Here is a 27,469-nt window from a genome sequence, read left to right as displayed (position 1 = left end):
TGGGGTTGGTTGAGTTGGGTTGGGATTTCCAATGTTCGAGTTGAGCTGAGTTGGGTTGGGTTTTGCAATGCTTGAGTTGCATTGTTGAGTTGAGTCGGATTCAATTGAGCTGAGTTGATTTGGGCTGGGAATTCCAATGGTTGACTTGCGTTGTGTTGAGTTGGGTTTTCCAATGATTGAGTTCCATTGTTGAGTTGAGTCGGATTCAGTTGAGCTGAGTTGAGTTGGGTTGGGATTTCCAATGTTTGAGTTGTGTTGTTGAGTTGAGTTGGGTTTCCACTGTTTGAGTTGGGTTGAGTTGAGTTTGATTCAGTTGAGCTGAGTTGGACTGGGTTTTCCAGTGTTTGAGTTGCGTTGTTGAGTTGAGTTCCATTGTTGAATTGAGTCGGGTTCAGTTGAGCTGAGTTGAGTTGGCTTGGGATTTCCAATGGATGAGTTGCGTTGTTGTGTTGAGTTGGGTTCTCCAATGTTTGAGTTGCGTTGTTAAGTTGAGTTCCATTGTTGAGTTGAGTCGGGTTCAGTTGAGCTGAGTTGAGTTGGCTTGGGATTTCCAATGGATGAGTTGCGTTGTTGTGTTGAGTTGGGTTCTCCAATGTTTGAGTTGCGTTGTTAAGTTGAGTTCCATTGTTGAGTTGAGTCGGATTCAGTTGAGCTGCGTTGAGTTGGGTTGGGTTTTCCAATGTTTGAGTTCGGTTGATTTGAGTCAGATTCAGTTGAGGTTAGTTGAGTTGGGTTGGGATTTCCAATGTTTGAGTTGGGTTGTTAAGTTGAGTTCCATTGTTGAGTTGAGTCAGATTCAGTTAAGCTGAGTTGAGTTGAATTGGGTTTGCAATGTTTGGGTTGGGTTGTTAAGTTTCATTGTTGAGTTGACTTGGATTCAGTTGAGGTTAGTTGAGTTGGGTTTTCCAATGTTTGAGTTGGAATGTTGAGTTGTCCAAGGTTTGAGTTGAGTTGTTGGGTTGGATAGTTGGGTTGGGTTGAGTTGGGATGTCTAATGTTTTAGTTGGGCTAGTGAGTTGAGTTGGGTTCCGTTGACTTGTCCAATATTTGAATTGCTGAGTTGAGTTGAGTTCAGTTGACTTGTCGAATGTTTGAGTTGATGAGTTGAGTAGAGTTCCGTTGACTTGTCCAATGTTTGAGTTGAGTTTTTGAGTTCAGTTGACTTATTCAATGTTTGAGTTGAGTTTTTGAGTTCCGTTGACTTGTCCAATGTTTGAGTTGATGAGTTGAGTTGAGTTCCGTTGACTTGTCGAATGTTTGAGTTGATGAGTTGAGTTGAGTTCCGTTGACTTGTCGAATGTTTGAGTTGATGAGTTGAGTTGAGTTCCGTTGACTTGTCGAATGTTTGAGTTGATGAATTGGGTTGAGTTCCGTTGACTTGTCGAATGTTTGAGTTGATGAATTGACTTGAGTTCTGTTGACTTGTCCAAAGTTTGAGTTGATGAGTTGAGTTGAGTTCCGTTGACTTGTCCAATATTTGAGTTGATGAGTTGGGTTGAGTTCCATTTGATTTGTCCAATGTTTGAGTTGTTGAGTTGAGTCCTGTTGAGTTCCGTTGACTTGTCCAATATTTGAGTTGAGTTTTTGAGTTCCGTTGACTTGTCCAATGTTTGAGTTTATGAATTGACTTGAGTTCAGTTGACATGACTAATGTTTGAATTTTTGAGTTCCGTTGACTTGTCCAATGTTTGAGTTGATGAGTTGGGTTGAGTTCCGTTGACTTGTCTAATGTTTGAGTTGATGAGTTGAGTTGAGTTCCGTTGACTTGTCTAATGTTTGAGTTGATGAGTTGAGTTGAGTTCCGTTGACTTGTCCAATATTTGAATTGATGAGTTGAGTTGAGTTCTGTTGACTTGTCCAATGTTTATGTTTTTGAGTTCCGTTGACTTGTCCAATGCTTGAGTTGATGAGTTGAGTTGAGTTCCGTTGACTTGTCGAATGTTTGAGTTGATGAGTTGAGTTGAGTTCCGTTGACTTGTCGAATGTTTGAGTTGATGAGTTGAGTTGAGTTCCGTTGACTTGTCGAATGTTTGAGTTGATGAATTGGGTTGAGTTCCGTTGACTTGTCGAATGTTTGAGTTGATGAGTTGAGTTGAGTTCCGTTGACTTGTCGAATGTTTGAGTTGATGAATTGGGTTGAGTTCCGTTGACTTGTCGAATGTTTGAGTTGATGAATTGACTTGAGTTCTGTTGACTTGTCCAAAGTTTGAGTTGATGAGTTGAGTTGAGTTCCGTTGACTTGTCCAATATTTGAGTTGATGAGTTGGGTTGAGTTCCATTTGATTTGTCCAATGTTTGAGTTGTTGAGTTGAGTCCTGTTGAGTTCCGTTGACTTGTCCAATATTTGAGTTGAGTTTTTGAGTTCCGTTGACTTGTCCAATGTTTGAGTTTATGAATTGACTTGAGTTCAGTTGACATGACTAATGTTTGAATTTTTGAGTTCCGTTGACTTGTCCAATGTTTGAGTTGATGAGTTGGGTTGAGTTCCGTTGACTTGTCTAATGTTTGAATTGATGAGTTGAGTTGAGTTCCGTTGACTTGTCTAATGTTTGAGTTGATGAGTTGAGTTGAGTTCCGTTGACTTGTCCAATATTTGAATTGATGAGTTGAGTTGAGTTCTGTTGACTTGTCCAATGTTTATGTTTTTGAGTTCCGTTGACTTGTCCAATGCTTGAGTTGATGGGTTGGGTTGAGTTCCATTGACTTGACCAATGTTTGAGTTGAGTTGTTGAGTTCTTTTAACTTGTCCAATGCTTGAGTTGGATTGAATTCCATTTATTTGTCCAATGTTTGAGTTGGTGAGTTGGGTTGAGTTCTGTTGACTTGTCCAATGTTTGAGTTGTTGAGTTGAGTTCTGTTGAGTTCCATTGACTTGTCCAATGTTTAAATTGTTGAGTTGAGTTTTTGAGTTCTGTTGACTTGTCCAATGTTTGAGTTGATGAATTGACTTGAGTTCTGTTGACTTGTCCAATGTTTGAGTTGATGAATTGACTTGAGTTCTGTTGACTTGTCCAATGTTTCAGTTGATGAATTGACTTGAGTTCTGTTGACTTGTCCAATGTTTGAGTTGTTGAGTTGAGTTTTTGAGTTCTGTTGACTTGTCCAATGTTTGAGTTGATGAATTGACTTGAGTTCTGTTGACTTGTCCAATGTTTGAGTTGATGAATTGACTTGAGTTCTGTTGACTTGTCCAATGTTTCAGTTGATGAATTGACTTGAGTTCTGTTGACTTGTCCAATGTTTGAGTTGTTGAGTTGAGTTTTTGAGTTCTGTTGACTTGTCCAATGTTTGAGTTGTTGAGTTGAGTTCTGTTGAGTTCCGTTGACTTGTCCAATGTTTGAGTTGAGTTGAGTTCCGTTGACTTGTCCAATGTTTAAGTTTTTGAGTTCCATTGACTTGTCCAATGTGTGAGTTGTTGAGTTGAGTTGAGTTCCGTTGACTTGTCCAATGTTTGAGTTGTTGAGTTGAGTTTTTGAGTTCTGTTGACTTGTCCAATGCTTGAGTTGATGAGTTGGGTTGAGTTCCGTTGACTTGTCCAATGTTTGAGTTGATGAAATGACTTGAGTTCTGTTGACTTGTCCAATGTTTGAGTTGATGAGTTGAGTTGAGTTCCGTTGACTTGTCCAATGTTTGAGTTGATGAGTTGAGTTCTGTTGAGTTCCATTGACTTGTCCAAGGTTTGAGTTGATGAGTTGGGTTGAGTTCCGTTGACTTGTCCAATATTTGAGTTGGTTGTTGAGTTCCGTTGACTTGTCCAAAGTTTGAGCTGGTGAGTTGAGTTCTGTTGAGTTTTGTTGACTTGTCCATTGAACTCAACGCAACCCCAACTTTCCTTCCTTTCCCAGGTGGTCTGGGTGACGGCCACCTTCCCATACGTGGTTCTGCTCATCCTCCTGGTCCGTGGCGCGACTCTTCCCGGCGCCTGGCGAGGCATCGTCTTCTACTTGAGGCCCGACTGGGAGAAGCTCACCAGCACCGCCGTAAGTGTGGAAAAATCCGTAAACAACAAACAAAACAAAGCACTAGAAACGTGTTCCTCGCAACGGACCACGTTCTCCCTTAGAAGCGCAAATCATCCATTGAATCACGCATCTCATTTGCATATCTAAGCGGGCTTTTTGCTTTGACATAAACACAATGTGAGTTTCCGCTCGGTAATTACATTTGGGATTTCATGAAAAGTTAATGGGCATCAGGACGAATACGGGAGTTTCGGAGGGTTTTATCAGAACCACAAAATCCGGTTTTTGGAATACAAAGTTCAGACTAAAATCCGGAACGGACGAGCACTAAATCCATTTACTTCCATGTCTTGTCTATGTTAGATTCGGAGGGTTTGATAAGAACCAAAAATCTGATTTTTGGAAAGTAATGTTCAGAGAAATTAAATATAGATGGCTTTCAGGAGGTAAAGTTCGGACTAAAATCCGGAACGGACGAGCACTAAATTTAATTATTTCCATGTCTTGTCTATGGGAGATTTGGAGGGTGTTATAAGACCCAAAAATCTGATTTTTGGAAGGTAACAATCGGACAAATAACATCTAGATGGCTTTCAGGAGGTAAAGTTCGGACTAAAATCCGGAACGGACGGGAACTAAATCCATTTACTTCCATGTCTTGTCTATGGGAGATTTGGAGGGTTTTATAAGACTCACAAAATCTGGTTTTCAGAAAGTAACGATTTGACGATTAACATATAGACACATACATGACTTTCAGGTGGTAAAGTTCGGACTAAAATCCGTAACGGATGGGCACTAAATTTATTTACTTCCATGTCTTGTCTATGGGAGATTCGGAGAGTTTTATAAGACCCAAAAATCTGATTTTCGGAAGGCAACGTTCGGGTAAATAACACATAGATGGCTTTCAGGAGGTAAAGTTCGGACTAAAATCCGGAACGGACAATCACTAAATTTAATTATTTCCATGTCTTGTCTATGGGAGATTCAGAGGGTGTAATAAGACCCAAAAATCTGATTTTCGGAGGGTAAAATTCAGACAAATAACACATAAATGGCTTTCAGGAGGTAAAGTTCGGACTAAAATCCGGAACGGATGGGCACTAAATCCGTTTACTTCCATGTCTTGTCTATGGGAGATTCAGAGGGTTTTATAAGACCCAAAAATCTGATTTTCGGAAGGTAACATTCGGATAAATAACACATAGATGGCTTTCAGGAGGTAAAGTTCGGACTAAAATCCGGAACGGACAGGCACTAAATCCATTTATTTCCATGTCTTGTCTATGGGAGATTCGGAGGGTGTTATAAAACCCAAAAATCTGATTTTCGGAAGGTAACATTCGGACAAATGACACATAGATGGCTTTCAGGAGGTAAAGTTCGGACTAAAATCCGGAACGGACGAGCACTAAATTTAATTATTTCCATGTCTTGTCTATGGGAGATTTGGAGAGTTTTATAAGACTCACAAAATCTGATTTTCGGAAGGTAACGTTCAGACAAATAACACATAGATGGCTTTCAGGAGGTAAAGTTCGGACAAAAATCCATAACGGATGGGCACTAAATTTAATTATTTACATATCTTGTCTATGGGAAATTCGGAGGGTGTAATAAGACCCAAAAACCTGATTTTCGGAAGGTAACATTTGGATAAATAGCACATAGATGGCTTTCAGGAGGTAAAGTTCGGACTGAAATCCGGAACGGACGGGCACTAAATTTAATTATTTCCATTTAATTTAAATTTAAAATTTCAATAAAATCGAATTTATTTATTTAATTAAAATAATTCAATTTATTTAATTACTGTCTAGGTTTGGGTCGACGCCGCGGCCCAGATTTTCTTCTCCTTGGGTCCTGGATTCGGGGTCCTCCTCGCTCTGGCCAGCTACAACCCTTTCCACAATAACTGTTATCGGTAATCAATCAATCAATCGATTCAATCGATCGATTTTGTACGGAGAGTCCGGGGTGGTGGAAACATCTAGTCTTGTGTCCGCTATTTTTGTAATTGGATGGGAACGGTGGGCGGGGCTACCGGCATAATGTAGTCTCGACCGACAATTAGAGCCCTCCCGAAAGAGGCCCATCCAATGACGGATCAATTTCCCTCCCAGTGACGCCATTGTCACCAGTTTGGTCAACTGCCTCACCAGTTTCCTCTCCGGCTTCGTCATCTTCACCGTCTTGGGATACATGGCCGAGATGAGGGACGTGGAAGTGGAGGACGTGGCCAAGGACAAAGGTAGACATCTGTGTCAATTTGCATAAAATATTCATCGATTTGCATAAAAAATATTATAATTTTATTGAAAAGTTTTCAATTAAATTATTATAATTTTTATTGAAAAGTTTTCGATTTGCATAAAATATATTCACCGATTTTTTTGCATATAATATTCATCCATTTGCAAAAGATATTCGTCGATTTGCGTAAAATATATTCACTGATACTTATTTGCATATAATAAGTCATCCATTTGCATAAGATGTTAATCAAGTTGCATAAAATATTCGTTGATTTGCATCAAATATATTCACTGATTTTTTGGCATATAATACTCATCGATTTGCATAGGATATCCGTCGATTTGTGTCAAATATATTCATCGATTTCTTTGCATATAATATTCATTGATTTTTTTGCATATAATATTTGATTTTTGTGCATATAATATTCATTGATTTGCATAAAATATTCATCGATTTGCATAAAACGTATTCACCAATTTTTTGCATATAATACTCATCGATTTGCATAGATATTCAATGATTTGCAGAAAATATATTCACTGATAATTATTTGCATATAATAGTCATCATTTGCATAAGATATTAATCAAGTTGCATAAAATATTCGTTGGTTTGCATCAAATATATTTGCCGATTTTTTCCATATAATATTCATCGATTTGCTTAAGATATTCGTCATTTTGCATCAAATATATTCATCGATTTTTTGCATATAATATTCATCGTTTTTTGCATATAATATTCATCAATTGTTGTGCATATAATATTCATCATTTGCATAAAATATTTGTCATTTTGCATCAAATATATTCATCGATTTTTTGCATATGATATTCATCAATTTGCATAGATATTCTTGATTTGCATAAAACATATTCATCTATTTTTGCATATAATTTTCATCGATTTGCATAAGATATTCATTGATCTGCATTAAATATATTCGTCCAATTTTGCCTATAATATTCATCGATTTGTATATTTACATGAAATATATTCATTGATTTTTTTGCCTATAATATTCATCGATTTTTTGCATATAATATCCATCAATTTTTGTGCATATAATATTCATCTAATTGCATAAGATATTCATCAATTTGCATCAAATATATTCAATATTTTTTCATATAATATTCATTGATCTGCATTAAATATATTCATCAATTTTTTGCATATAATATTCATCTATTTGTATATTCATCAATTTGCATCTAATATATTCATCATTTTTTGCATAAAAAATTATTCAAATTGCATAAGATATTTGTCGATTTGCATCAAATGTATTCACAAATATTTTTGCATATAATATTCATTGATTTGCATAAAATATTCATCAATTTGCATCAGATATGTTCATCCTATAATTTTTGCATATGATATTCATCGATTTGCATAGATATTCATCAATTTGTACTAAATATTTTCACTGATTTTTTTGCATATAATAGTCCTCAAATCGCATAAGATATTTGTCAATTTGCATAAATATATTCCTTGATTTTTTTTCTTCACCCTCCAGGTCCCAGCCTCCTCTTCATCACTTACCCAGAAGCCATTGCCACCATGGTCGGGTCAACCTTCTTTGCCATCATCTTCTTCTTCATGATGATCACCTTGGGACTCGATAGTACGGTAGGACAATGATCAGCTGAGGTCCATAGATGTCTGCTTCTGAGGACTACAGGTCCCATCCACCTCCCCTTTAGAAGCAATGAAGGTCCAATAAGGTTGAGGAACCTCTTGAGATACCTGACTCCATAAATAACTCCTTCTGAGGACTACAAGTCCCATTGTACTCTCTGAAAGATGCAATGAAGGTCCAAGAAGGTTGAGGAACCTCTTGAGATACCTAGAGTTGGGATAGGAGGCCTATGGCTCCATAGGTACCACCTCCTGAGGACTAGGAGTCCCATCATTCTCCCCATGGAAGCAATGAAGGTTCAGTAAGTTTGAGGAACCTCTTGAGATACCTAGAGTTGCAATAAGAGGCTTTTGACTCCATAAATAACTCCTTCCGAGGACTACAAGTCCCATTGTACTCTGCGATAGATGCAATGAAGGTCCAAGAAGATTGAAGAACCTCTTGAGATACCTAGAGATGCAATAAGAGGCCTTTGACTCCATAGATAACTCCTTCCGAGGACTACAAGTCCCATTTTACTCCCCTATAGATGCAATGAAGGTCCAAGAAGGTTGAGGAACCTCTTGAGATACCGAGAGTTGCAATAAGAGGCCTTTGACTCCATAGATAACTCTTTCCGAGGACTACAAGTCCCATTGTCCTCCTGTATAGATGCAATGAAGGTCCAGTAAGGTTGAGGAACCTCTTGAGATACCTAGAGTTGGGATAGGAGGCCTATGGCTCCATAGATACCTCCTCCTGAGGACTACAAGTCCCATCATTCTCCCCATGAAATCAATGAAGGTCCAAGAAGGTTGAGGAACCTCTTGAGATACCTAGAGTTGGGATAGGAGGTCTATGGCTCCATAGATACCTCCTCCTGAGGACTACAAGTCCCATCATCCTCCCCCTAAGGTCCAAGAACTCCTAGAGTTGGGATAGGAGGTCTATGGCTCCGTAGATACCTCCTTATGAAGACTACAAGTCCCATCGCCCTCCCCTATGGAAGCAATGTAGGTCCAATAAGGTTGAGGAACCTCTTGACATACCTAGAGTTGCAATAAGAGACCTTTGACTCCATAGATAACTCCTTACGAGGACTACGAGGCCCATAATTCTCCCCATGGAAGCAATGAAGGTCCAATAAGGTTGAGGAACCTCTTGAGATACCTAGAGTTAGGATAGAAAGCCTCTGGCTCCATAGAAACCTCCTCCTGAGGACTACAAGTCCCATCATCCTCCCCCTAAGGTCCAAGAACTCCTAGAGTTGGAATAGGAGGCCGATGGCTCCATAGATATCTTCTTCTGAGGACTACGAGGCCCATAATTCTCCCCATGGAAGCAATGAAGGGCCAATAAGGTTGAGGAACCTCTTGAGATACCTAGTTAGGATAGAAGGCCTCTGGCTCCATAGAAACCTCCTCCTGAGGACTACAAGTCCCATCATCCTCCCCCTAAGGTCCAAGAACTCCTAGAGTTGGAATAGGAGGCCGATGGCTCCATAGATATCTTCTTCTGAGGACTACGAGGCCCATAATTCTCCCCATGGAAGTAATGAATGTCCAAGAAGGTAGAGGAACCTCTTGAGATACCTAGAGTTAGGATAGAAGGCCTCTGGCTCCATAGAAACCTCCTCCTGAGGACTACAAGTCCCATCATTCTCCCCATGGAAGCAATGAAGGGCCAATAAGGTTGAGGAACCTCTTGAGATACCTAGTTAGGATAGAAGGCCTCTGGCTCCATAGAAACCTCCTCCTGAGGACTACAAGTCCCATCATCCTCCCCCTAAGGTCCAAGAACTCCTGGAGTTGGGATAGGAGGTCAATGGCTCCATAGATACCTTCTTCTGAGGACTACAAGTCCCATAATTCCCCCTATGGAAGCAATGTAGGTCCAATAAGGTTGAGGAACCTCTTGAGATGCCTACCATTGGGACAGGAGGCCTCTGGGGTCAAACTCGGCTCTGTAGAGACCTCCTTCTGAGGACTACAAGTCCCATCATCCTCCCTTAAGGTCAAAAATTGTTGAGGAACCTCTTGAGATGCTTAGTTGCAATAAGAGGCCTCTGACTCCATAGATAACTCCTTCCGAGGACTAAAAGTCCCATCGACCTCCCCTATAGAAGCAATTAAGATCCAAGAAAGTTGAAGAACCTATTGAGGTACCTAGAGTTAGGACTACAAGTTCCATCATTGTCCCCAATGAAGGTCCAATAAGGTTGACAAACATCTTGAGATGCCTACCATTGGGATAGGAGGCCTCTGGGTCAATCTCGGTTCTGTGGATACCACCTTCTGAGGACTAAAAAATCCCACCATCCTCCCCTAAGGTCAAAAATTGTTGAGGAACTTCTTGAGATACTTAGAGTTGCAATAGGAGGCATCTGAGTCCATAGATACCTCCTCCTGAGGACTAGGAGTTCCATCATTCTCCCCATGGAAGCAATGAAGGTCCAGTAAGGTTGAGGAACCTCTTGAGATACCTAGAATTGGGATAGGAGGCCTATGGCTCCATAAATACCTCCTCCTGAGGACTAGATTTCCTATCATTCTCCCCATGTAAGCAATGAAGGTTCAGTAAGGTTGAGGAACCTCTTGAGATACCTAGAGTTTCAATAAGAGACCTTTGACTTCATAGATACCTCCTTCTGAGGACTACAAGTCCCATCATTCTCCTCCTAAGGTCCAAGAACTCCTGGAGTTGGGATAGGAGGTCAATGGTTCCATAGATACCTTATTCCGAGGACTATAAGTCCCATTGTACTCTCTTATAGATGCAATGAAGGTCCAAGAAGGTTGAGGAACCTCTTGAGACACCTAGAGTTGCAATAAGAGGCCTTTAACACCATAGATAACTCCTTCCGAGTACTACAAGTCCCATTGTACTCTGCGATAGATGCAATGAAAAACCAATAAGGTTGAGGAACCTCTTGAGATGCCTACCATTGGGATAGGAGGCCTCTGGGGTCAAACTCGGCTCTGTAGAGACCATCTTCTGAGGACTACAAGTCCCATCATCCTCCCCTAAGGTCCAAGAACTCCTGGAGTTGGGATAGGAGGCCAATGGCTCCATAGATACCTTCTTCCGAGGACTACAAGTCCCATTGTACTCTCCTATAGATGCAATGAAGGTCCAAGAAGGTTGAAGAACCTCTTGAGATACCTAGAGTTAGGATAAGAGGCCTCTGGCTCCATAGAGACCACCTTCCAGGGACTACAAGTCCCATTGTCCTCCTGTATAGATGCAATGAAGATCCAAGAAGATTGAAGAACCTCTTGAGATGCCTACCATTGGGATGGTTAGCCTCTGGGGTCAACCTCGGCTCTGTAGATACTTCCTTCTGAGGACTACAAGTCCCATTGTACTCTGCGATAGATGCAGTGAAGGTCCAAGAAGGTTGAGGACCGTCTTGAGATACCTAGAGTTGGGATAGGAGGTCTATGGCTCCATAGATATCTTCTTCTGAGGACAAGTCCCATCATTCTCCCCTTAAGGTCCAAGAACTCCTAGAGTTGGGATAGGAGGCCTATGGCTCCATAGATACCTCCTTATGAAGACTACAAGTCCCATCGCCCTCCCCTATGGAAGCAATGTAGGTCCAATAAGGTTGAGGAACCTCTTGAGGTACCTAGAGTTCGGATAGGAGGCCTTGGGCTCCATAGAGACCACCTTCCAGGGACTACAAGTCCCATTGTCCTCCTGTATAGATGCAATGAAGATCCAATAAGGTTGAGGAACCTCTTGAGATACCTAGAGTTAGGATAGAAGGCCTCTGGCTCCATAGAAACCTCCTCCTGAGGACTACAAGTCCCATCATTCTCCCCATGGAAGCAATGAAGGTCCAATAAGGTTGAGGAACCTCTATAATAATAATAATAATAGGACCTTCTGTGCTTCAATAGAGGTAGATGATGGGACTTGTAGTCTTCAGAAGGAGGTATCTATGGAGCCAGAGGCCTCCTATCCTAACTCTAGGTATCTCAAGAGGTTCCTCAACCTTCTTGGAGCTTCATTGCATCTAACTGAGAGTACAATGGGACTTGTAATCCTTGGAAGGAGGTATCTATGGAGCCAGAGGCCTCCTATCCTAACTCTAGGTATCTCAAGAGGTTCCTCAACCTTCTTGGAGCTTCATTGCATCTATCGGCGAGTACAATGGGACTTGTAGTCCTTGGAAGGAGGTATCTATGGAGCCAGAGGCCTCCTATACCAACTCTATGTATCTCAAGAGGTTCCTCAACCTTCTTGGAGCTTCATTGTATCTATCGGAGAGTACAATGGGACTTGTAGTCCTTGGAAGGAGGTATCTATGGAGCCAGAGGCCTCCTATCCTAACTCTAGGTATCTCAAAAGGTTCCTCAACCTTCTTGGACCTTCATTGCTTCCATAGGGAGATTTATGGGACTTGTAGTCCTCAGGTAGATACTTCCTTCTGAGGACTACAAGTCCCATTGTACTCTACGATAGATGCAGTGAAGGTCTAAGAAGGTTGAGGAACATCTTGAGATACCTAGAGTTGGGATAGGAGGTCTATGGCTCCATAGATAGCTTCTTCTGAGGACGTCCCATCATCCTCCCCCTAAGGGATAAGAGGCCAATGTTTCCATAGATACCTTCTTCTAAGGACTACAAGTCCCATCATTTTCCCCATGGAAGTAATGAAGGTCCAATAAGGTTGAGGAACCTCTTGAGATGCTTACCATTGGGATAGAAGGCCTCTGGGGTCAACCTTGGCTCTGTAGAGACCACCTTCTGAGGACTACAAGTCCCATCATCCTCCCCTAAGGTCCAAGAACTCCTGGAGTTGGGATAGGAGGCCAATGGCTCCATAGATACCTTCTTCTGAGGACTACAAGTCCCATTGTAGTCTCCGATAGATGCAATGAAAGTCCAAGCAGGTTGAGGAACCTCTTGAGATACCTAGAGTTGGGATAGGAGGCCTATGGCTCCATAGATACATAGATACTATAAGTCCCATCATTCTCCCCATGGAAGCAATGAAGGTCCAGTATGGTTGAGGAACCTCTTGAGATGACTACAGGCCTCTGGGGTCAATCTCGGCTCTGTAGATGCTACGTTCTGAGGACTAGAAGTCCCATCATCCTCCCCGAAGGTCCAAGAAGGTTGAGGAACCTCTTGAGATACCTAGAGTTAGGATAAGAGGCCTCTGGATCCATAAATAACTCTTTCTGATGACTACAAGTCCCATTGTCCTCCCCTATAGATGCATTGAAGGTCCAATAAGGTTGAGGAACCTCTTGAGATGCCTACCATTGGGATTGGAGGCCTCTGGGTCAATCTCGGCTCTGTAGATACTTCCTTCTGAGGACTACAAGTCCCATCATCCTCTCCTGAAGATCCAAGAACTCCTAGTTGGGATAGGAGGCCTATTTGGAGGACTACGTCTCCCTATAGGAGCTCGATTGGGGTCTCGGGTGTTGACATGAGTCCTTCCCTTCCCAGTTTGGGGGCCTGGAGGCCGTGATCACCGCCATCATGGACGAGTATCCCCAGACGCTGGGCAAACGGAGGGAGGTCTTTGTCCTCGGACTCATCACCACGTCCTTCCTGGGGGCTCTGGCCACACTGACCAACGTGAGTAGCCGCCAGCCATAGCCACACCCCTCAAGTTGTATATATTGACAACTTAATCGTATATGTCGACGACTTCACTCTATATGTCGACGACTTCACTCTATATGTCGACGACTTCACTCTATATGTCGACGACTTCACTCTATATGTCGACGACTTCACTCTATATGTCGACGACTTCATCCTAAATGTAGACAAGTTCATTGCATATATTGACGACTTCCTGGTATATGTCGATGTATATGTCAATGACTTTATTGTATACTAGCTTGGAGGCCCGGCGATGCCCGGGTCATTTGAGAAAGGCCTTGTTTGCCTGTGTTCCAAGTGTAGCCTATATCCAATGTCAGGTGGGTTCAGTGGGTGCGGGTGAGCTCCAACTCCCATATGCAAGTCCCATCGTCCAGTGTCCGTCCCCCTCCAAACAGAGCCAGGATGTAGAGTAGGTCATGAGGGCTCCATGTACCATGTTTGGTCTTGATCAGTCATTTGTGTGGGTGGCGGTGCTCTCAGGAAGTGAGTGAAGTTATTGGAAGTCCCATCATCCTCCAAACTGCACCTGGGTGTAGAGTGAGTCATGGGTGTCGTTTGTTTGAAGTTTGGTCTTGATGAGACATTGATGGGGGTGACAGTGGTCTCGGGAAGTGAATGAATATACTGGTGGCTCTATGTGCCAAGTTTGGTCTTGATCAGTCATTGGTGGGGGTCACAGTAGTCCCAGGAAGTGAGCGAACATACTGCAAGTCCCATCATCCAAGGTCCAAGCTCTTTCAGATCTCACCAAGATGTAGAGTGGGCCATGGTGGCTCTATGTGCCAAGTTTGGTCTTGATGAGACATTGATGGGGGTCACAGTAGTCCCAGGAAGTGAGTGAACATACTGCAAGTCCCATCATCCAAGGTCCAAGCTCTTTCAGATCTCACCAAGATGTAGAGTGGGCCATGGTGGCTCTATGTGCCAAGTTTGGTCTTGATGAGACATTGATGGGGGTGACAGTGGTCTCAGGAAGTGAGTGAACATACTGCAAGTCCCATCATCCAAGGTCCAAGCTCTTTCAAATCTCACCAAGATGTAGAGTGGGCCATGGTGGCTCTATGTGCCAAGTTTGGTCTTGATCAGTCATTGGTGGGGGTGACAGTGGTCTCAGGAAGTGAGTGAACATACTGCAAGTCCCATCATCCAAGGTCCAAGCTCTTTCAAACCTCACCAAGATGTAGAGTGGGCCATGGTGGCTCTATGTGCCAAGTTTGGTCTTGATCAGTCATTGGTGGGGGTCACAGTAGTCCCAGGAAGTGAGTGAAGATAGTGCAAGTCCCATCATCCACGGTCCCTCTTCCCCCAAACTGCACCAGGATGTAAAGTGGGCTATCCTGCACCTGCGTGTCAAGTTTGATACAGTTTTGTCATTCATGGGCATCACAGTGGTTTGTGGGAGGTGAATTGGATGAAGGTACTGCAAATCCCATAATCCTTGGTCCACCCTCCGTCAAACTGCTGCAGCATGTGAAGTGTGTCCTTTGGGATCTGTGTGCCTGGTTTGGTTCCGTTGTGTGATTTGTGGCAGTTGCTGTGGTCTCAAGAAGTGAGGGAAGGTACTGCAAATCCCATCATCCTTGGTCCATCCTGCCCCAATAGACATCAGGACGTCAAGGGGTCGACAGGGGTTCTGTGTGCCAAGTTTGGTCCATTTCCATCCTTGGTGGGCGTTGCAGTAGTCTGTGGGAGTTCAAGTGTTTGAAAGTACTGCAAATCCCATCATCCGTGGTCCATCCTCCCCCAAATGGCAGCAGGTCATAAAGTGCATCGTGGGGATGAAGTGGGCCAAGTTTGGTGCAGATCCGTCATTCCTGTTGGTCTCAGTGGCCTGGGATAGTGGCGGCCAATCAAAACGCGAGCACATATTCCGCCAGGCCAATCAAAACGCTGATACATACTCCGATTTCACTTTTATTATAGATATAGATGTACATCGTATGTCGATGACTGTATTGTATGTCGACTTCATTATATATCAACATCATATATGTCAACGACTTCATTGTACATGTAGACGAGTTCATTGTATATTTAATTTATTCTTTATTTATTCGCTACATTTATATCCCGCTTTTCTCACCCCGAAATCAAATGAAAATACAATATATTATTAGCATAGCACAATATGAGCATTAAATTACTATATTGTACTATATCATTATATGGTGATATTATTAGAAATATTACACTTCATATAGAACATATCATTAATATTATTATATTGTATTATTCGTAGTATAATATTGTATTCCATTAAAATATTATTATCAATATTATATGTATACTAGCTGTGCCCGGCCACGCGTTGCTGTGTCTGAGTCTGGTGTTGTTGTTCAGTCTACATGAGGTTGTATTGATGCTGTGACCTCCACCCTTCTTTATACTCACATTAGTCGTAGTATTTGAAGTCTGTTACCTTCTTCAATTTTTCAGTTTTGTGGGTCCGGATTGTGTTTTGTGGTGTGATTGTGTTGTTACAATCGGGAGGCAAGGCTTTTGCGTTGTTTTGCCAAGTTTCGTATTTCTGGGGCGTTTAATTGTGTTGTTATAGTCATGATGCATTGTTGTGAACTTTGTGGGTCTGGATTGTGGTTTTGTGGTGTGATTGTGTTGTTACAACTGGGAGGAAAGGCTTTTGCGTTGTGTTGTCAAGTTTTGTATTTCTGGGGCATTTAGTTGTGTGCCAAGTTTCAAATTTCTGGGGCGTTTAGTTGTGTTGTTATAGTCACAATGCTTTGTTGTGAGTTTTGTGCATCCGGATTGTGGTTTTGTGGTGTGGTTGTGTTGTTACAACCAGGAGGCAAGGCTTTTGCGTTGTGTTGTCAAGTTTTGTATTTCTGGGGCGTTTAGTTGTGTTGTTATAGTCACAATGCTTTGTTGTGAGTTTTGTGCATCCGGATTGTGGTTTTGTGGTGTGGTTGTGTTGTTACAACCAGGAGGCAAGGCTTTTGCGTTGTGTTGTCAAGTTTTGTATTTCTGGGGCATTTAGTTGTGTTGTTATAGTCACGATGTATTGTTGTGAGTTTTATGGGTCCGGATTGTGGTTTTGTGGTGTGGTTGTGTTGTTACAACCGGGAGGCAAGGCTTTTGCGTTGTGTTGCCAAGTTTTGTATTTCTAGGGCGTTTAGTTGTGTTGTTATAGTCATGATGTGTTGTTGTGAGTTTTGTGGGTCCGGATTGTGGTTTTGTGGTGTGGTTGTATTGTTGTAACCGGAAGGCAAGGCTTTTGCATTGGGTTGCCAAGTTTCGTATTTGTGGGATGTTTAGTTTTGTTGTTATAGTCACTGCGCAAACAACTTTATCCTTTTATATATATAGATCATTAATATTATTATATTGTATTATTCGTAGTATAATATTGTATTCCATTAAAATATTATTATCAATATTATATGTATATGTCATATTATATCTATATGTATATGTCATTGTATATGTCAATGACTTCCATGTATGTTGACAACTTTTGTATATGTCGACGACTTCATCATCTATGTCAATGTAGTGTCATCTATTGTATGTTGACATCATTGTATATGTAGACGACTTCGTCATATATGTCGACGGCTTCATTGTATATGTCGACGACTTCATCATCTATGTCAATGTAGTGTCATCTATTGTATGTTGACATCACTGTATATGTAGACGACTTCGTCATATATGTCGACGGCTTCATTGTATATGTCGACGACTTCATCATCATGTCAATGTAGTGTCATCTATTGTATGTTGACATCATTGTATATGTAGACAACGTCATCATATATGTCGACGGCTTCATTGTATATGTCGACGACTTCATCATCTATGTCAATGTAGTGTCATCTATTGTATGTTGACATCATTGTATATGTAGACGACTTCGTCATATATGTCGACGGCTTCATTGTATATGTCGACGACTTCATCATCATGTCAATGTAGTGTCATCTATTGTATGTTGACATCATTGTATATGTAGACGACTTCGTCATATATGTCGACGGCTTCATTGTATATGTCGACGACTTCATCATCTATGTCAATGTAGTGTCATCTATTGTATGTTGACATCACTGTATATGTAGACGACTTCGTCATATATGTCGACGGCTTCATTGTATATGTCGACGACTTCATCATCATGTCAATGTAGTGTCATCTATTGTATGTTGACATCATTGTATATGTAGACAACGTCATCATATATGTCGACGGCTTCATTGTATATGTCGACGACTTCATCATCTATGTCAATGTAGTGTCATCTATTGTATGTTGACATCACTGTATATGTAGACGACTTCGTCATATATGTCGACGGCTTCATTGTATATGTCGACGACTTCATCATCATGTCAATGTAGTGTCATCTATTGTATGTTGACATCATTGTATATGTAGACAACGTCATCATATATGTCGACGGCTTCATTGTATATGTCGACGACTTCATCATCTATGTCAATGTAGTGTCATCTATTGTATGTTGACATCATTGTATATGTAGACGACTTCGTCATATATGTCGACGGCTTCATTGTATATGTCGACGACTTCATCATCATGTCAATGTAGTGTCATCTATTGTATGTTGACATCATTGTATATGTAGACGACTTCGTCATATATGTCGACGGCTTCATTGTATATGTCGACGACTTCATCATCTATGTCAATGTAGTGTCATCTATTGTATGTTGACATCATTGTATATGTAGACGACTTCGTCATATATGTCGACGGCTTCATTGTATATGTCGACGACTTCATCATCTATGTCAATGTAGTGTCATCTATTGTATGTTGACATCACTGTATATGTAGACGACTTCGTCATATATGTCGACGGCTTCATTGTATATGTCGACGACTTCATCATCTATGTCAATGTAGTGTCATCTATTGTATGTTGACATCACTGTATATGTAGACGACTTCGTCATATATGTCGACGGCTTCATTGTATATGTCAACGACTTCATCATCATGTCAATGTAGTGTCATCTATTGTATGTTGACATCATTGTATATGTAGACGACTTCGTCATATATGTCGACGGCTTCATTGTATATGTCAACGACTTCATCATCATGTCAATGTAGTGTCATCTATTGTATGTTGACATCATTGTATATGTAGACGACTTCGTCATATATGTCGACGGCTTCATTGTATATGTCGACGACTTCATCATCATGTCAATGTAGTGTCATCTATTGTATGTTGACATCATTGTATATGTAGACGACTTCGTCATATATGTCGACGGCTTCATTGTATATGTCGATGACTTCATTTTATGTTCATGCTTTCATCATGAAATGATGCCTAGAGCATCGTGGATGGAGGGCGATTAATAAGTAATTAAATGATGATGATGATGATGATGATGATATACGTTGACCACTTCATCTTATATGTAGACGACTTAATCGTATATGTTGACAAGTTCATCATACATGTCAAAGACTTCATCGTATATGTCGACTACTTCATTGTTGTTTCTGTAATGCATATATTCCCTAAATTACAGTACTAACCTTATTTTCTCCGTCTCCAGGGTGGATCATACGTGGTGAAACTCTTGGAAGAGTTCGGGGCTGGGTGCTCCATCTTGGCCATCGTCTTCCTGGAAGCCATTGCCGTCTCCTGGTTCTACGGTAAAAGCAAATTTTAAAAAATATGTCACCTCTAGGAAATTTTCTAGGTCCTCCAGGTGGCTTTATGGTATGCTTCCACCTGGTGGTCCAGCAGAATTGCATTGGAGGACTAGGAATTTCCTGGGTCCTCCAGGTGATGGTAAAATATGTCATCTCTAGGAAATTTTCTAGGTCCTCCAGGTGACTCCATGGTATGCTTCCACCTGGCAGTCCAGCAGAATTGCATTGGAGGACTAGGAATTTCCTGGGTCCTCCAGGTGATGGTAAAATATGTCACCTCTAGGAATGTTCTAGGTCCTCCAGGTGACTCCATGGTATGCTTCCACCTGGTGGTCCAGCAGAATTGCATTGGAGGACTAGGAATTTCCTGGGTCCTCCAGGTGATGGTAAAATATGTCACCTCTAGGAATGTTCTAGGTCCTCCAGGTGGCTTTATGGTATGCTTCCACCTGGTGGTCCAGCAGAATTGCATTGGAGGACTAGGAATTTCCTGGGTCCTCCAGGTGATGGTAAAATATGTCATCTCTAGGAAATTTTCTAGGTCCTCCAGGTGACTCCATGGTATGCTTCCACCTGGCAGTCCAGCAGAATTGCATTGGAGGACTAGGAATTTCCTGGGTCCTCCAGGTGATGGTAAAATATGTCACCTCTAGGAATGTTCTAGGTCCTCCAGGTGACTCCATGGTATGCTTCCACCTGGTGGTCCAGCAGAATTGCATTGGAGGACTAGGAATTTCCTGGGTCCTCCAGGTGATGGTAAAATATGTCACCTCTAGGAATGTTCTAGGTCCTCCAGGTGGCTTTATGGTATGCTTCCACCTGGTGGTCCAGCAGAATTGCATTGGAGGACTAGGAATTTCCTGGGTCCTCCAGGTGATGGTAAAATATGTCATCTCTAGGAAATTTTCTAGGTCCTCCAGGTGGCTTTATGGTATGCTTCCACCTGGTGGTCCAGCAGAATTGCATTGGAGGACTAGGAATTTCCTGGGTCCTCCAGGTGATGGTAAAATATGTCACCTCTAGGAATGTTCTAGGTCCTTCTGGTGACTCTATAGTATAATATTTTTATTAATTAATTAATTAATTTATTATTCAAACTTATATGCCGCCACTCCCCTAGGACTCGGGGCGGCTTACAAGAACAGGCTAAAATCTAACAATTTAAAACATATTAAAAACATCTTTTAAAAACATCAATATGTCCTCTCTAGGAATGTTCTAAGTCTTTCAGGTGATTCTATGGTATAATATGTCCTCTCTAGGAATGTTCTAGGTCCTTCAGATGACTCTATGTTATAATAAGTAATCTCTAGGATTGTTCTAGGTCCTCCAGGTGACTCTATGGTATAATACGTCCTCTCTAAGAATGTTCTAAGTCCTTCAGGTGACTCTATGGTATAATATGTCATCTCTAGAAATGTTCTATGTCCTTCAGGTGACTCTATGACATAATATGTCCTCTCTAGGAATGTTCTAGGTCCTTCCGGTGACTCTATGGTATAATATGTCCTCTCTAGGAATGTTCTATTTCCTTCAGGGACTCTGTGGTATAATATGGCCTCTCTAGGAATGTTCTATTTCCTTCAGGGACTCTGTGGTATAATATGGCCTCTCTAGGAATGTTCTAGGTCCTTCAGGTGACTCTAGAATATGTAATCTCTAGGAATGTTCTAGGTCCTTCAGCGGACTCTATGGTAAAATATGTCCTCTCTAGGAATGTTCTAGGTCCTTCAGGGGACTCTATGGTATAATATGTCCTCTCTAGGAATATTCTAGGTCCTTCAGTTGACTCTATGGTACAATATGTCCTCTCTAGGAATGTTCTAGGTCCTTCAGGTGACTCTATGGTATAATATGTCCTCTCTAGGAATGTTCTAGGTCTTTCAGGTGACTCTGTGGTATAATATGTCCTCTCTAGGAATATTCTAGGTCCTTCAGTTGACTCTATGGTACAATATGTCCTCTCTAGGAATGTTCTAGGTCCTTCAGGTGACTCTATGGTATAATATGTCCTCTCTAGGAATGTTCTAGGTCTTTCAGGTGACTCTATGGTATAATATGTCCTCTCTAGGAATATTCTAGGTCCTTCAGTTGACTCTATGGTACAATATGTCCTCTCTAGGAATGTTCTAGGTCCTTCAGGTGACTCTATGGTACAATATGTCCTCTCTAGGAATGTTCTAGTTCCTTCAGGTGACTCTATGGTACAATATGTCCTCTCTAGGAATGTTCTAGGTCCTTCAGGTGACTCTATGGTACAATATGTCCTCTCTAGGAATGTTCTAGGTCTTTCAGGTGACTCTGTGGTATAATATGTCCTCTCTAGGAATGTTCTAGTTCCTTCAGGTGACTCTATAATATGTAATCTCTAGGAATGTTCTAGGTCCTTCAGCGGACTCTATGGTAAAATATGTCCTCTCTAGGAATGTTCTAGGTCCTTCAGGGGACACTATGGTATAATATGTCCTCTCTAGGAATATTCTAGGTCCTTCAGTTGACTCTATGGTACAATATGTCCTCTCTAGGAATGTTCTAAGTCCTTCAAGTGACTATGGTATAATATGTCCTCTCTAGGAATGTTCTAAGTCCTTCAAGTGACTATGGTATAATATGTCCTCTCTAGGAATGTTCTAGGTCCTTCAGGTGACTCTATGGTATGACCAAACAGAATTGCATTGAAACACCTGGGGAATAAGTCATCTCTAGGAATTTTCGTGGCCCTCCAGGTGGCTCTATGGTATGATTCCATAGAGTTGTATTGAGAGAACTAGAAAATATTGGACAAAAAAGTCCTCTCTAGGAATCTTCTAGTTCCTCCATGTATGATAGTATGCATGGACGACGTCACTGTTGTTCCCGTCACCACAGATGAAGGACTGATGGGATTTGTAGTCTACATTTCACCAATTTTTTCCTTCTATTTCCAGGAATCCAACAATTCTGCAACGATGTGAAATCTATGCTGGGATTTACTCCGGGGATTTTTTGGCAAGTTTGCTGGGTCGCCATTAGCCCGGCTTTCCTCGCTGTGAGTACGGGAAGGATAAGTATGATTTCTAAAATTATTTTTATTTTTATTGTCAATTAATTTTAATTAATTAAAATGTTGAATGAATTTGAATTATTTTTTTATTTTTAAATAATTTTATTTTTAATAATAATTAAAAATCAAACAATGAAAATTATTATTAATAAAAATAAGCAAAATATTTAAAAATCAAACAATTAAAATGATTAAAAATAAGTAAAATAATTAAAAATTAAACAATTAAAATTCTTACTAATAAAAATAAATAAAATAAATTAATTAAAATCGTTATTAATAAAATAATTAAATAATTACAATTATTCATTAAAATAAAAATGATATAAAACATATATGGAATTGTTTTTATTAATAATTAGCTATTTTAATCATTTTTATTTTAACGAATCATTGTAATTATTTAAAATGATATAAAACATATATGGAATTGTTTTTATTAATAATTAGCTATTTTAATCATTTTTATTTTAACGAATAATCGTAATTATTTAATTATTTTATTAATAACGATTTTAATTAATTTATTTTATTTATTTTTATTAGTAAGAATTTCAATTGTTTAATTTTTAATTATTTTACTTATTTTTAATAATTTTAATTGTTTGATTTTTAATTATTTTACTTATTTTTTAATAATTTTCATTGTTTAATTTTTAATTATTTTACTTATTTTTATTAATAATAATTTTCATTGTTTGATTTTTAATTATTTTACTTATTTTTATTAATAATAATTTTCATTGTTTGATTTTTAATTATTTTACTTAAATTGCTTTAATTGTTTTTTGTTTTAAATAAATCATTTTTATTTTAAATAAAAAATTTAAATAAATCATTTATTTGATTTTAAAGAAATCACTAAATCATTAAATAAATCATTTAAAAATTATTTTTAATTAATATTTTAATAACTTCAAACGTTGAATTGTAATCAATTATTTAAAATTATATTTATTTGGAATTGTTTTATTTCTATTGGTTTTATTTTTACTTGATTAATTTTAATTAATTGCCTTTAATTGTTCAAAACAGAAATATTATTTTCATTAGTAATTAATTAGGTTTTTTTTAATTATTTTTATGTTGTCATGGTCCAGTTCATCATCATCAGCTCTTTCTTGGATCCGTCGCCTTTGACGTTGTTTGATTATCAATATCCTGATTGGAGCGTCTCCGTCGGGCATCTCATTAGCGCTTCCTCCTTCATTTGCATACCGATTTACATGGGATACAAATTAATCTGGACCCCGGGATCCCTGAAACAGGTCGGTTGGATGGATGGAACAATTAACATAATTGATTCCATATTATTATCTTTTTTTATTCCATATTATTACCTATTTTATATATATATATACCATAGAGTAGCAGTACTGGAGGACCCAAGAAGTTCCTAGAGAGGCCATGCTAACAGGAAGTGAGCGTTAAATGTAGTAGAAGCCCCATATTGATATTATTCATATACAGAGCCATAGAGAATACCCGCTTCTATGGGGGGAAAGGACTTCCTGTGCAGGCATACCATAGAGCAATAGTACTGGAGGACCAGGAAAGTTCCCAGAGAGGCCATGTTAACAGGAAGTGAGTTTTAAATGTAGTAGAAGCCCCATATTGATATTATTCATATACAGAGCCATAGAGAATACCCACTTCAATGGGGGGAAAGGACTTCCTGTGCAGGCATACCATAGAGCAATAGTACTGGAGGACCCAGGAAGTTCCTAGAGAGGCCATGCTAACAGGAAGTGAGCGTTAAATGTAGTAGAAGCCCCATATTGATATTATTCATATACAGAGCCATAGAGAATACCCGCTTCTATGGGGGGAAAGGACTTCCTGTGCAGGCATACCATAGAGCAATAGTACTGGAGGACCAGGAAAGTTCCCAGAGAGGCCATGTTAACAGGAAGTGAGTTTTAAATGTAGTATAAGCCCCATATTGATATTATTCATATACAGAGCCATAGAGAATACCCACTTCAATGGGGGAAAGGGACTTCCTGTGCAGGCATACCATAGAGCAATAGTACTGGAGGACCCAGGAAGTTCCTAGAGAGGCCATGCTAACAGGAAGTGAGTGTTAAATGTAGTAGAAGCCCCATATTGATATTATTCATATACAGAGCCATAGAGAATACCCGCTTCTATGGGGGGAAAGGACTTCCTGTGCAGGCATACCATAGGGCAATAGTACTGGAGGACCAGGAAAGTTCCCAGAGAGGCCATGTTAACAGGAAGTGAGTTTTAAATGTAGTATAAGCCCCATATTGATATTATTCATATACAGAGCCATAGAGAATACCCACTTCAATGGGGGAAAGGGACTTCCTGTGCAGGCATACCATAGAGCAATAGTACTGGAGGACCCAGGAAGTTCCTAGAGAGGCCATGCTAACAGGAAGTGAGTGTTAAATGTAGTAGAAGCCCCATATTGATATTATTCATATACAGAGCCATAGAGAATACCCGCTTCTATGGGGGGAAAGGACTTCCTGTGCAGGCATACCATAGAGCAATAGTACTGGAGGACCAGGAAAGTTCCCAGAGAGGCCATGTTAACAGGAAATGAGTTTTAAATGTAGTATAAGCCCCATATTGATATTATCCATATACAGAGCCATAGAGAATACCCGCTTCTATGGGGGAAAGGACTTCCTGTGCAGGCATACCATAGAGCAATAGTACTGGAGGACCAGGAAAGTTCCCAGAGAGGCCATGTTAACAGGAAGTGAGTTTTAAATGTAGTATAAGCCCCATATTGATATTATTCATATACAGAGCCATAGAGAATACCCACTTCAATGGGGGAAAGGGACTTCCTGTGCAGGCATACCATAGAGCAATAGTACTGGAGGACCCAGGAAGTTCCTAGAGAGGCCATGCTAACAGGAAGTGAGTGTTAAATGTAGTAGAAGCCCCATATTGATATTATTCATATACAGAGCCATAGAGAATACCCGCTTCTATGGGGGGAAAGGACTTCCTGTGCAGGCATACCATAGAGCAATAGTACTGGAGGACCAGGAAAGTTCCCAGAGAGGCCATGTTAACAGGAAGTAAACATTAAATGTAGTACAAGTCCCATATTGATATTATTCATATGCAGAGCCATAGAGAATACCCACTTCAATGGGGGAAAGGGACTTCCTGTGCAGGCATACCATAGAGCAATAGTACTGGAGGACCAGGAAAGTTCCCAGAGAGGCCATACTAACAGGAAGTTAACATCAATTCTAGTATGAACCCTGTATTTATATTATTCATATGCAAAGCCATAGAGAGCAACCAATTTGATGGGGGGAAATTGACTTCCTGTGCAGGGAGGACTCATATGTTCCTAGAGAGGCCATATCAACAGGAAGTGAATGTTAAAAGTAGTACAAGCACCATATTGATATGATCCATATGAAGAACCATAGAGAATACTCACTTCCTGTGGGACTTCCTGTGCAGGGTATACCATAGAGTAACAGTACTGGAGGACCCTGAAAGTTCCTAGAGAGGCCATATTAACAGGAAGTGAACGTTAAAAGTAGTACAAGCACCATATTAATATGATCCATATGAAGTACCTTACAGAATACCCACTTCTATGGCAAAAAAGGGACTTCCTGTGTAGGGTATACCATAGAGTAGTAATACTGGAGGACCCAGAAAGTTCCTAGAGAGTCCATATTAACAGGAAGTGAGTGTTAAATTTATTACAAGCCCCATATTGATATTATTCATATGCAGAACCATAGAGAATACCCACTTCGATGGGGGAAAAGGACTTCCTGTGCAAGGTATATCATAGAGTGGTAGTACTGGAGGACTTGAAGAGTTCCTAGAGAGGCCATGTTAACAGGAAGTGAGTGTTGACCCCTTCCTGTTCTTCTCTCTGGCCTTTCAGCGCCTCGCCGTGTGCCTTCGGCCGGAGAAGGAGCCCCGAGAGCCGACCATAGAGTTTGGAGGACTTCCTGCAGGCCCGTGACCCCACTTCCTGTTTGCTCCCACGGGAATCACCATAGAGTTGGAGGACCAAGCCAACCGTGCCCCTCTAGACAACTCTATGGGAACTTTCTGCCATATGCTTCCTTTAAAAAACCCATGTTAGTTACTTTTGAAACTTAGTAACTTCCGTTACTTTTTTGAAGGTAACTAAGTTATATAAGTAATTGAAATGGAACTAAATTATGGAAGTAACCAACACAAAAGTTACTAAATTATAAACATCATCGTTTCATGAGTAACTGAGATAGAACTAAATTATGAAAGTAATGAACCTATGAAAGTAACTAACATAAAAGTAATGGAATGGAACTAAATTATGGAAGTAACTATAATATTAGTAACTTAATGCAACTAAGTCAAATAGTAACTAAAATGAAAATGGAACTGTGTTATGAAAAGAACTAAGTTACATCAGTAAACTGAAATGGAATTAAGTTATAAAACTACCGTAACAGAAATAAATAAAGTAAATGGAACTAAGTTGAATAGTAATTCATCCAAAATAGAACTGATGAAAGTAACTGAAATAGAAGCAAGATAAGTTACAAAATGAACTAACTTATGAAAGTAACTAAAATAGAACTGAAATTTGAAAATGGGAAACTGAAATGGAAGTGATGAAAGTAACTGTAATGAAGTTACACAATAGACTTAAATTATATGATTAACTGAAATAGAACTAAATCATGAAAACGATTAACTGAAATGGAACTGAAATGGAACTGATGAAATTAAATGAAACCGGCACAAAAGTAATTAAGTTATGTAGGGTGAAATACATGTAAAAGTAACTAAGTTATCTAACTGGAATGGAGCTTATGTGTAAAAGTAACTAAATTAACTAAACATTGATTTGGTAACTAAAATGATACGAGTAACTAAAATGGAACTAAGTTATGAAAGTAACTAAGTTATATGAGTCGCTGAACTAGGAACGAAATTACGAAAATAATGAAGTTATATGAGAGACCGAAATGGAACTAAGTTACAAAAGTAACGGCAATGCAAGTAACTAAATTAAACAAAATTGAAATGGATCTGATATAAACATAACTAAATTATGCAAGTAACTGAAATAGAACTAAGACGAAAAAGTAACTAAGTAACTGACATGGAACTCAGTTACGCAAGTAATTAAAACCAATACATTAAAATGTATCATTTTTGAGATGTAACTTTGTTTTTGTATTTACCTATGACAACTATTATTGATGTATTCAAAATTGTTTTTAATTAGTTCTAAATAATGTTCGAAATGCCTGTCAATCAAGGGGAGGGTGGGCGGGGCTACTGGAAGATGTT

At 39.9% G+C, this 27,469-nt stretch overlaps 1 protein-coding gene across 1 annotated transcript; it reads left to right on the top strand.

Annotated features, from left to right (window-relative positions):
• The first annotated feature begins 2,786 nt into the window (after positions 1–2,786).
• LOC100565084 (sodium-dependent serotonin transporter-like) lies at positions 2,787–27,421 on the top strand. Its single transcript, XM_062966562.1, has 10 exons — positions 2,787–2,798; positions 3,846–3,980; positions 5,786–5,889; positions 6,089–6,216; positions 7,750–7,862; positions 13,315–13,446; positions 19,029–19,128; positions 22,056–22,156; positions 23,272–23,439; positions 26,067–27,421. The coding sequence occupies exons 1-10, from the start codon at positions 2,787–2,789 to the stop codon at positions 26,145–26,147; spliced, it is 1,074 nt and encodes a 357-aa protein (XP_062822632.1). The 3' UTR covers positions 26,148–27,421.
• Positions 27,422–27,469: the final 48 nt, after the last annotated feature.

This window comes from Anolis carolinensis, unplaced genomic scaffold (genome assembly GCF_035594765.1).
Source record: "Anolis carolinensis isolate JA03-04 unplaced genomic scaffold, rAnoCar3.1.pri scaffold_24, whole genome shotgun sequence".
NCBI lineage: Eukaryota > Metazoa > Chordata > Lepidosauria > Squamata > Dactyloidae > Anolis > Anolis carolinensis.
This window is presented reverse-complemented; position numbering and strand designations above follow the sequence as displayed.

Bases quoted from the DNA above. Each gene is read 5' to 3' on its own strand.
- LOC100565084 (XM_062966562.1), top strand. The intron at 5,890-6,088 runs GTAATCAATCAA...TTTCCCTCCCAG, and splicing joins TTCCACAATAACTGTTATCG to TGACGCCATTGTCACCAGTT. The intron at 22,157-23,271 runs GTGAGTACGGGA...GTCATGGTCCAG, and splicing joins TTAGCCCGGCTTTCCTCGCT to TTCATCATCATCAGCTCTTT.